Source organism: Solanum lycopersicum, chromosome 2, assembly GCF_036512215.1.
Source record: "Solanum lycopersicum chromosome 2, SLM_r2.1".
Classification (NCBI taxonomy): domain Eukaryota; kingdom Viridiplantae; phylum Streptophyta; class Magnoliopsida; order Solanales; family Solanaceae; genus Solanum; species Solanum lycopersicum.
The window spans coordinates 51631785-51644615 of record NC_090801.1 but is presented as its reverse complement, the minus strand read 5'-3'; the positions used below and the strand labels follow the sequence as shown (position 1 = coordinate 51644615).

Sequence of the window (12831 nt, the reverse complement as noted above, 5' to 3'; positions counted from 1 at the left end):
TATGGAGGCTTGAGTCCTCATGAATGTACTTGACGTTATTTATCAAAGATTCTTGTACATGGTGTTGCTACAGATTGAGTATTGTAGTTGATTTATGATATTATCTGATATATACTGTTTTCTATTTTGAGTTGGCCGATGATATCTACTCAGTACTCGTGTTTTGTACTGACCCCTACTTGTATGTTTTCTTTTTGATTATTTGTGGAGTGCAGCAAACGTGCCGTCGTCTTCAACTCAACCGCAACTCTAGCCAGTCTTCATTACTCCGAATTTCAGGGTGAGCTAATGCTTCTAGCTTAGACTGGATCTTCCTCTTCATGTCTTGATGCCTTGAAGTTCCGGCATGGACTAGCTTTTTATGTATTTTAGCTTCTAGATACTCTTAGCTTTAGTAATTTGAAGTAGATGTTCTCGTGATGATGACTTCCAGATTTTGGGGATAATAATAGTTGTTGAGTTTTTAGAAGTTATTGAATTGGTTTTTATTAATGAGTTTAAGTCTTCCGCATTACTTTCTGTTGATATTATATTGAAATGTTAAGGTTTAGATTGGTTGGTTCACTCACATAGGAGGGTAAGTGTGGGTGCTAGTCACGACCCGATTTGGGTCGTGACACTTTTCGATAGGAGAAAAATTACTGCTACTTTCATTTAAAAGCACTTTTATAGATTTGCCAAACACCTCTTTTTTCCAAAAAAAAATTATTATTTTTTCTCAAAATGATTGTTTTTGAGCTCTAAACAAATGTCAAACGGACTCTTAGATGAGTGGGAAAAATACAATGGAAGATTGCATGCACCAACCAACGACGTACACTATATCAAAAATATTCTTTGTGGCAATTAATTCATAAGTAATATTTTTATTATTTCTAAATATATTTTTAGAAGAAATTACGTGTGAAGATACATTTTACTAACTCTCTGTTCAAAAATATATTTTTGCTGCAATTAATTATAAGTAATATTTTAATTATCGTTAAATATATTTTTAGAAGAAATTCATCCATTGCAAAAACAAGTGTTTGAAACTTGAAAGAATCAGGCAGTCACCACACACAATTCACACACATACCTTTTCCTCCATGGAATTATTTTAGCACATCACTTGTACTCACAACTCAAAAGAGTTAAAATTGATTTTTTTTTTCTCTTATAAAATTGTGTTATACGAATTTCATGGAGTTCGATTATTTGTAAATTTATATTAGTCGTGCATTGCTTTAATTAAAATATAATTTTATTAATAAAAAAATATTATAAGGAATTCTTCAAAATTTTAAGATAACTTTTTAATAATTGGAAAAAATCAATTGCAGCTTGAATCGTATTATAATAAACGATATGTAGTAATGAATCTAGATAATAGATTTTGTTATCAGAATCATTTTTCAATATACAAATCCCCAATGTCACCCTAAAACTTTCTTAATTTCTTTATCGGACAATTTACATCATATTTTAACAAAAAAATTTCTTTGTTCAAATCTTGAAAATGAAAAATCTTTTAATAAAAATCCATTTAATCTCTTAGTAGCCCAACCAAAATTAATTTTTCCGTGCCACTAATTAAGTAATTTTGAATACCAAATTCCTAAAACAAATATTTAAAAAATAACAAAATAAACGTTAATGCTATAGAGGTTGGCAAAGAAGCAAAAACAAAAGAGGACCGTAAGAGTAGTGTCAACAACCAACATTATTAACGTTTGTAATATATTAGTAGTCCTTTCTGCTTACATTATACTCCCCTAACCAAATAATAATAATAATAATAACAATAATAATAATAATAACAATCATCGTATATAAAATCGTACTACATATTAAATTTTTTTAAAAAAATGATTCTATTAGTTAAAAAAAAAACGCTCATAGAAAGCGGTTTTGGCCGTAAAAAATATTGTGTGCTACCTCCTGTCCCACAACCTACCCTTCCTAGGTTTTCTGTGTGGTGCCACCAACACAGCTCATGAGTCATACGCCCACACATATTTTCTTAGTTTTTTATTCGATATTAATATTAAAATTTAATCAATTTTAATTTGTATCACGTGGAGCTTCATTCGGAAAGAAATTAAGATTTGTTTTTTCAAAGTTTAAGTTTAAAATTTCTGATTAAATTAAAATAATGATATGCATGTTTGACGATAAAAAGTGTTTAGCAAGTGTCAAACTTGTTATGAAAATAATTTTCTTAAATTGAAATCTATTCAAAATAATTTTTTTACCCCAAAGTGATATTGTAATGTATAAATTTCAATCAACTTATCAATATATATTGTTTCATCTTATTGATGTGAAATCCTTTTAACTTCTTGTTATATTTTTGTATAATTTTTAAATTAATTTTATTTAATTCAATTTTTTAAATTAGGAAAAAAAAAGAAAGAGGAATGAGGACATTCTGTAGAGAAAACCAGGAATGAATATGTTGGAAAGAAAAACCAGTTTGAAGGGAGGCTCATGGTTTTTAATTACCCAACAAACAGTCATATAATACATGTTTTATGTGTTGGAATACGAAGAGATCTCCATGGTCTTGTCTCCTAGTCTTGTCACTTGTCAAACACTATATATGTATATATAGCAAATTATTACTACACTCCTAAATATTTATTTCGTTCACTTTTATTTGTTACGATTTAATTTAAATATTTATTAAAAAAATAATTATTAATATACGTAGTTTATTACATGATATGGAGAATGATATTTAATGCTAACAATAAAATATAAAAAAACTATTGTCTTTTCTTCATACTCCTCAAACGTGATAAGTAAAAATTAAGTTTATTTCAGAGAAAAATAATTAGGTAAAACAAATGGGGGAGTAAATTTTAGGTTACTCGAATTTTATTTATTTATTTGAACCAAAATCATCGCGTTACCACTGTATTTCAAATTTAAAATATATCCTTTTATTATTACGGTAAATGTAAATAAAAATAGTTATCAAACGTAACTCATTAATATTTTAAAATTATATGTTAATATTAAAAATTAAAGTTTTTTTTAATATCAATATAATAAGAAATTACATATTAATTATTTACTATCATCGTATGAAATTAATATAAGTAACTAAGTACCATGTTATTGATTTTTCAAATACAAAGTATTATAGAGAGAGGTAATGTGCGGATATTCTTTCTTAATCAAATAGTGATGAATATAAATTTTGAGCTACGAATTTAATTAAATCCTGTATTTTTTTAATAAAGAAGCATAAATAATATAAAATTTCAATAAATAGTTAACTTTGACGTAAATGATATTTACAATAAATTCCATGTAAAGGTCTTTGTTCTTAAAAGACCATGCAAATTCATCGGTCTTTATGATTGTTCATATAATTTATCTGTAAGCGATTGGACATAAAAATGTAATATTTAATAATAATATATATTTCAAAGATGAAGTAACTGAACTTTCATTTTTATTGAATAAAAAATCTAAAAAAATTGAGAGCGGAAAGAAAAAATTCACTTGAAAAACAGGTTAATCACTATTTTAAACTTGAAATTTATCTTTAATTATTTTTATAAATATGAGAAAAGAAAACGAAAAGATTAGCGTGTGATTAAATTAGTCAAAAATAGGTAGTTAACACAAATATGCAAAGAACCTGTCATTGTTGTCGACATTTGTCCATCCATTTCTGTTTAGACAAATGAGTCAAACCTCTCAAAATACGAGGATTTGAATACTAATTCTTTCTAATTTAAGATTTCCATGAAAATCACATTAAAATAATAAGTTTATCTAATACTATATAGTATCTACATCAATGTCATTTACTTCAATTATTTCCCTTAAATGTGTAGTAGACGATAATGAATATATTATTAATTCTTTAATTACTAATATGGCAATAATTCTGAAATAATTTAAATTACAAATTATTAAAATACCGTTCGCGGAAAACAAGAGTATAGAAGTAAAAAATAAAATAAAAAGTAGGTCTACTTTTATTCTTCTCAAGGAGATATTATTATTATTATTAACTCAATAAAAAAAAAGACTTCCGTATAAGAAAAAGGGCTCTATTAAAGTAGTACTCCATATTCCTTCAGCATTATATTATACTTTTTTGATATTTGAAGAGAGAAGAAGAAGAAGAAGAAAAATGGAGCTTAGTGAACATGATATTTTGGAGGAATTATTAGCTCTTCCAAGAAAAGAAAGTTTGAATGATTTTTTGCCACATGGAAATGGATGGACTTTTGAATCACCACTACCTTTTTATCAAAACCCTGAATTTATTGCCTTAAATTCTTCACTTTTGGGGCTAATTTCACCCCCAATTACTACTTCACACTCTAATTTTCCTGATTTTACTTCACCTGAATCCTATCAATTTCTAGATTCTTCTTTTACTGGTACACCATTACTTGATGACTACAGTGTTATGGAAAATCATGAAGAATTTGGTGGGATTATTCCTGGTGATTTTCATGGATTGCAACAAGAGTTGAATAGCTTTGGTGATGTTAAAGTGGAAGAGTCAAATTCAAGATTAATGGGTAATGTGGGAGAAAAGAAGAGTAAAATTAGGAAGATGGAAGGACAGCCTTCAAAAAATTTAATGGCAGAAAGGAGGAGAAGAAAGAGACTCAATGATAGACTCTCTATGCTTAGATCTATTGTTCCTAAGATTAGTAAGGTAATTTTCCTCATTTCTTTCTTTCTTGTTATTCCGTAAAATCTTAGTATCTCAGTTCGTTAGCTATTTAAGTTTTTTGTTTTTTCCATAGTTGCTCCTTTTACCCAATTTGGGATGAGATTTAGTTATTACATTGTACTTAATCTACTACATCAGTTCAGCTTAAAGAGTATAGGTGAGTCATTTCGTGTAACAATACGATATATTCTCTACCTTACAAAAGGCAGGCGTAAGGTATGTGTACATCCTATTATCCACAAATTTGATCACTCGTGGATTACACGGAGTATGTTGTTTTTTATTGTAATATATTTAATCTGTTAATGTATGTACAAGTTAAATGTAATTAAAATTGACTATCGAATTTTCTCTTTTAATAAAGATTGTGGGTGTTATATACTAGGGTGCTTCCTGTGCCCTGTTGTACTGAATCTAGTTCTTTTAATTGACTGAGCAGATGGACAGAACATCTATACTTGGAGACGCAATTGATTACATGAAGGAGCTTTTAGAAAAAATCCATGCATTGCGTGAAGATGATAATGTGAAAGACGAAATTAAGGATATTAAATTCGTAGGAAACTTCAAGGAGTTAAAGCCAAATGAAGCACTTGTTAAAAAGCCTCCTAAGGTACAACATTTTGCACTAGCTAACATGTCTCATAGTTAACATTTTGTCAATAATTGTAAGAGACTTTGATTATGTCTGTGTGTGTAATTTGTTTGACACTTATATGTTGGGTGGAAAATATATTAGTTTGAGGTAGAAAGGAGAAATGCAGACACCAGAATCGAGATCTGTTGCAGTGCAAAGCCAGGGTTGTTGTTATCGACAGTGAGCACGTTAGAAGCTCTTGGGCTTGATGTACAACAATGTGTTATCAGCTGTTTCAGTGACTTCTCATTGCAAGCTTCTTGTTCTGAGGTACTATCTGGTCGCTCTATTACTAAGTAGAAACCAATTTTTTTTAATGATGTATGTTACTTAGGACAGGGAATCATGGTGCAACGGTAAAAATTATTGGAAGTCACACAGTGCATTCAACCATTGAAATATAGTTTGTAGTGAAATGAAAGATAAGACTGCGTATAATAGGTCTAATATGATCTGATGCCCCTTCCTTAGACCCCAACTTAGTGCATTGTGTTCACGGCAAATGTATCATTTGCGGTATGAGTTTGACATTGAATCAAATGAATCATTTAAGATGTACAAATCATGAATTTGAAGTCCAATATTGTGATAAAATTGATAAAGTTCTGCTAGGTTAAGCTAAAATTATGATCAATCACATGAACTAAGCATTAACTTCAACAAATAAAGCAGTTTGGATGCAAAGGATTCACATAACTAGCCTCAATTAATTTGAGATCGAGACATATTTGATCGATTACCAGACTCTAGCGACTGTTTTAAAATGTTCCATGATGTTTGAGCATGTTGAATTAGTGTTTTTCCTTTTGTTTCTGGAATTTTTTTAGGCAAGGGAGCATCGAACAATTTTGAGCGGTGAAGATGTAAAGCAAACCTTGTTCAAAACAGCAGGCTTTGGGGGAAGATGTCTTTAGGCAAGTGATACAGAGATGCACAATAATCCCCAACCAAGGACATTTTGTCTGTTGTTCAAAGAATATTGCAAGTTTTAATAATGTCAGTTTTCTTGATTCATTTATTAGACTATTTAAATGGAGTTACTATAATCATACCTCTGTCAATTGTGTCAAAATAATGATATTCAGAGGGAATGAATTTACGAGTCCCTTTTTGGTTTTCCATCCAATGTCTAATATCGCATTGACGAATTCACATTCATATGGTTGATTAAACTATTGTGTTGTGCCGAAATCCCATATCTATTATTGGATGGGGGCGGTGTTGTCATAGACAAGGCAGTGCAAGTAGCTACTGAAGTTTCACAGTAAGTCTGCTATCGATGAGACGGAGTTCAGGGCTGCCCTACATGTGAATCAAGGAAAGAGTAGTTATGAAAAAGAACAACAACACTTGCTGGAAATTGGAGAATAGAAAGGGACAACTCTCTTACACATTCACAAGGAGGCAACAAAATTCAGTTTTGGCTTCTACTTTGAGCCATTACACCTTCCACATGTCAAACACTTTCTCCATACAAATTATAACGAGATTAATATTGTTTTGCATGATAGGCAACAAACCTAAGTTATATCTTTAAAAAATTTTGGTCAATTAAGAAGGTTCATGGTGTTAATTAAATGCCTATCTTTTGGGCAAAATTAGTTGGAACTAATGTTTAATAGACAATCTATAATAGATTTAAGTTCTAACTTTTGCATAAATTCTTGTCAATTGGATAGGCTTACCATCTTAAATATCTTAACTTTACACAATTTTGTATTCTACGTGTATTATGTCATGTAGGACATGTATCTACTTATTCAATTTTATGTAAATTTAAGTGTCTACTTATGTACACTCAAAGTTGGAGGGCATAGTTATTCCTTGAAGCCAAGTTAAGGGTCATGTTTATGTATTAAGTCAAAACTATAATTCGCAACTATACAATTCATTTAATAAATATTTTCTAATTTAAAAGTCTACCTTTCAATTAATGTATTTTTAGGCTTAATTTTAGGCATTGCATTTATTAATAAATTTATCTTTGTTCTTTTGTCACACCAAATTAGTACTCATCTAGGGGTATGCATCGTTCAATTTGATTTGATGTATTATTAATTTTTGATTTCTTAATATGCTATCCAAACTAATAAGATATTTTTTTAGGATAAACTATCTTATTAGACATAAATCACTATGATATATACATATCATTTTTACTTTCAAACAATTATATATATTACTTTTAGTATTTTATACCATATATTAATATAATATTTGAAGATATAATTAGATACCCAAATCCCTTAAAATTAGAATTGATTAATTGTCTTGCTTAATTAACTCATTCACTCCAAATCAACCACTATTTCTTAATTCTCCCCTCCCGTATTTATCACTCAATTATGTATTCTTCTGATTCAAGAATTTCAACGTACAATTTCATTTCACAATAGCTATTCTGCTCTCTTCTTCTCAAGATATCATCACGATTACCCAAATATTATTCTGTATTGTTCATTTATAACGAGATCAAATTAATTAAACTACTATTAAAAAAACTTTCAATTTATTGCATCTTGATTGTTTGTCTCCACAAAAATTTCGGATCTTAGATTTAATTATGTTATGCCACAACGTAAAAGGATCAAAGGGAGTATTGTAGAAGTTGTTGTTTGCTGGTGTTCTTCCAAGGCTTTCTTTGGTCACTGTATCGTGAATGTGGTAGTAGCAATATTGCTTTGATATAGCCATTGAAATATGTATATCCAAATCTTACTTAAGATTCACATTGTATTTTTAGTAGGGTACATGAACATGTATATGTATCCACCATTAATTTTTGGATACATGATTTTTGAAAACACGATGATATTAATGATACGACAGATACTCTACAATCATAATTTTTCCTAAATATTATGTGTTTCAGCTACATTTCATATTTAGATACACATAATTAAATGTATATGCTTATTGTGTATTTGAGATACATATTTTTGGATATAACGTATGAATTTAGATACACATAATTAGATGTATATGCTTACTATCTATTCGAGATACATGTTTTTTGGATATAACATATGCAATTGATACCTGATACATCGAATCAATACTAGATACATAAAATTAATCCTAGATATGTATAACAAATACATGAAATTAATATTAGGTATATGTAAACAGATACATAAAATTAATACTAGATATGTATAACAAATACATGAAATTAATGATAGATAAATCTACGATACATATGAATGTACTTGTATGATACTCATGTATCTAAGTGTTTGGTTTGTTGGATACATCATATATTGATAATAGATATATTAAATTAATGAATTTGTTGTTTTAAGAGTAATAATTTTAGATTAACCAAATAGCATTACCAAGATATATATGTGAAAATCCTCTGTTACTCCTCTAATTAAGGAAATCAGTTACAACCAATTAATTCAAACAAATAATTTTGTGTCTCAATTTAAAAATTCGGAAGATACACGTATCTCATGAATTCTTAGTCTTGTATCCTAAGCATGAAACATGGTAGAGGAAGTAATATGTGAAACTATTGGGAATCTTAGTAATTAAGACTTAAACTAGTGTGATTCATGTGTTTTGCCCTTTTTTTTTTATCTCGGTTTATCAATTTTATTCCTTAATTGTTTAGTTTTCAATTTAACCAATAAGAAAATGCTTATAAAACTAATATATGACTTTTCTAACAAATTTGACTCAACAAGACAATAATGTAACTTTATAAATGCTTATAAAATAGAAGGTCTAACCCATTGGTGGCCTCCTAAAGTTGACACTAATTTTCATTTAGACACCTTAACTAAGTTTTGTTTATTTTAGACAAATTTGACGGAACAAGACAATAATAAAACTTTATAAATGCTCATAAAATAGAAGGCCTAACCCATCGGTGACCCCCTTCACACCAAATTTTCACTTAGACACCTTAACTAAACTTTGTTCATTTTAGACCCCTCACGTCATTTTAACACTTTTTTAAAAATTAGTTAACTATATTAGTAGAATGGTTATTTATTTCTTTTATGTTAATTACATTATTATTGTTAGTATTAACGAAAATCACTTTATTGTTTTCGCTACTTAGATGGCCTGAATTATTAAAGGTGTTTGGGATGAGGAAATTATTGTTAGTATTAACGAAAATCACTTTATTTCTTACTGAGATGAAGCTTCTCGTGATGAACCAGGGTCCTTCTTGGAGTGCTTTGTTCATGTTTTCTTGTTTGTTAAATTTAATAATGTAGAAGTTACAGCCCAGATCGATTAGAATCAATGGTTCTGTGGACTTCCATAGATTATGAAACTTGTCTTTAAGGTAGTTGTGAGCGATATTTTCCCATACAACTTGACGGTTACAAAAAACCTCCATGGTCTGTAAATCCTTTGTTTATCGCCTTCAGAGAGAATGACAGTTCTAACTTCTTGTTCATTTGACTATTGTTTACATGATTGTACGATAGATTCATATCTTTTTCAATGGATCTGGTGATTTTGGTGGTGGTTGTACGACGCACAAGTTGGTATTCATTCTCAGCTCTGTATTTTCCAATAGTGTTAAAAAAGAACAGTAATAAAAAAAATTTACTCTATAGAAGCCCTGTTGGGTTATCAAGAAAATACTAATATGTCAGACTTCGCCTGGGTGTCCTTTCGAATGTTGTTTCCTTTTTGTTTTGATATTTTTGGATGGATACCGTTAAATAAATAAAAATCAATTTTAACAATAATTTTTATTTATTACCGTATATAGCAATACATTGCAATACTATGATAAAGTTGCAATATATATATATATATATATATGTCTTAAAATATATTATGTTTGTTTGGTAAGAATAACACGTTGTATTAAAATGTGTGATAATGTATAATAAATGTATTAACCATCAATAAAAGTAGAGCCGTCAATATGAGCTAGGTTGTGGGGTCAGTCTAGCATAACATGTGATTTGATTGGGCCGAACTATGATTTTATAGCCATTTAAGAAAAGAACTTTTTAGCCTGACCTGAATAAGTCTTTCGATTTGTGGGACTTGAAAAATATGGATAAGGGCGACTTGTGTGCTTAATAAAAATTAATTAAAAAGAAAAACAAAATAAAGTATTAAAAATAATAAGAAACTAAACTCAAAATCTGTTAAAAGTTTAAAATATTACAATTTATATTTAAATTATGTTTATAAATGTATATAATACATGAAATAAAAATTTCCTTAAGTTTCTAGGGAATCACTTCATAGGTCGTAACCTATGAAATATTGTCATAATTTGGAAAACAATTAGGTCAACATTTCTATTTAGCTATTTATGTTTTTACTTGAAATCAAACTTGATAAATATTATAAAGATAATTTTATATGTGGATTTGATTGACAAGTAGTAACACTAACACCATGTAGTATTGACTTGTCGATATTTATGACAATACTTTTAAGTTATGATTAAATTTAATTTTTTAAAAATATATTTCTTAAAAAAGAGGACTGTACGGCAAAGTCCGTAGCCCACATACTTGTGGGCTAGACAATCTGGCTCACACAAAAAATGGGTCAGCCCAGTCTGACCCATAGAATATTAAAAAGGGAAAATTATAAATAATAGCAAACTAATAACCTAAAATAAATGGAGTAGCTAGGGTTTGATTTAATTGTGCTCCATAACAAACGTTTGCAAAAAATTGCCAGACGCCTCTCTCCCAAATATCTCGCTCGTCAATCTCCTCCAATTTCTCGCTCGCTTCCTCACTTTTTATACAAACACAAGTGTATAAAAATTATTTTTAATTGTATAAAGCAGAGAAAATTGTATAAATACATATATTTTTGTTCCCCTCTCTCCGCTCTTCCAGATCTAGCTCGCCACTCTACGAAATCTCGCTCGCCACCCAAGTATCTTTCTCTTTCTTGTTTTATACACTTCGTTTTATACAATTTGCTTCAACTGTATATGTATAGCGAATTATATAGTTTCTATGTTTGTTATGGAGCGCAATTATGCAAACTTTGCTATAACTTATAAATATGAATTTTTTATTTGCTATATATGAAAATTGCCCTATTAAAAATTATATGGGTTAGCTCGATGGAGTAAGTCAGCCCATACTGACAGCTCTGAATAAAATGTATATTATATGTATTTTATAAATTATTCTTTATAACATATATGTTTTAACACTGTATTATAAATATATTAAAAATAATTAAGTGAAAAATAATGTTAAAATGGTAAATATTTTGGTAACATAGTATATTTATGTAAGTTTTGTTTTAATAGAAAAAGATATATATAAATACATATCTAAAATTGATCACAAGTTAAACCATTAGCCAAAATGATATATCAAAATTACCCATTTGTACAAACAATCTTGTCATATTTATCCATATATTGTCTCCCTATAACTTGAAATTGTTGCATATTGTCTCACTAATTAATAATTTCTTACAAGATTTTAAATTAAATTTACCTAAATACATGTATTTTAATTAACAAAAACACTCTGAAATACATATAAATAGGGAGAAAGGTGAGTGAAAGAGAAAGAGAGGTGAGAGGCGAGTAAGAGAGGAGAGAGGGGAGAAAGATAGGAATCTAAGGAAATAAATGAGAGAGATGCACAGAGGAGCGCGAGAGAGATATGCAAAGAGGTAAGCGAGAGAGGAGAGAGGTGAGCAGAGAGCCATATACATGTGAATCTACGTTGATACACTGTATCTACTATAAATCACACCTAATTTTAACCTCATGTATTTGAGATATATGTATTTGGACGCGCTAGATCCATGCATTCGGAGACGAATGATAAATTTTGAAAAGTCACTTAAATATATAATTAAGTCATAAACTAGTGAAATTTAGATCGATCCAACAACATTTTCCAACAATGATTGACTCAACTTTATTTAAATGTATGGAACCATAATAACTTTCACATATAGCAAAGATAAAAATTATATTTGTATGTTATAATTATAGTTTGCATAATTCGCTCCATAGCAAATATAAATATATATATTTTAGCTATACATTAAAAAAAAGAGTTGTATAATTCGCTATAAATATAGAAAGAAAACTTTTGTATAATTCGTTAATTGCTTTACATATACAAAAGAAAGCAGTTGTATACAAAAGAAAGCAGTTGTATACAAAATATCATTATATAACTTGTGTATGTATAAAACGAGAAAGAGAGAAAGGCAAAAGAAAACTAAGGGGGGAAATTTTTTTATTGTATAATTATAAGTATATAAAACAAAGATATATGTATTTGCATGTGTATATACAATTTTCTCTCGCTTTATACAAACAGAAAAATAATTTATACATTTAGTTTCTGTTTGTTTACGTGAGAGAAAAGAGTGTGGCGAGCTAGATTAGGGAGAGGGAAACGAAAAAAAACTAATAATAAAAAATAAAAAAAAATAAAAAATAAATAAATAAATATATATATATATATATATATATATATAACACAAAAACATTTTATATATCTGTGTTTGTATAAAAGCGAGAGAGGTGAGC

At 28.7% G+C, this 12831-nt stretch overlaps 1 protein-coding gene across 1 annotated transcript; it reads left to right on the top strand.

The window, feature by feature from the left end:
- Positions 1-4007: 4007 nt before the first annotated feature.
- LOC101250473 (transcription factor bHLH93) lies at positions 4008-6443 on the top strand. Its single transcript, XM_004233422.4, has 4 exons — positions 4008-4669; positions 5127-5300; positions 5427-5594; positions 6152-6443. The coding sequence occupies exons 1-4, from the start codon at positions 4133-4135 to the stop codon at positions 6236-6238; spliced, it is 966 nt and encodes a 321-aa protein (XP_004233470.1). The 5' UTR covers positions 4008-4132; the 3' UTR covers positions 6239-6443.
- Positions 6444-12831: the final 6388 nt, after the last annotated feature.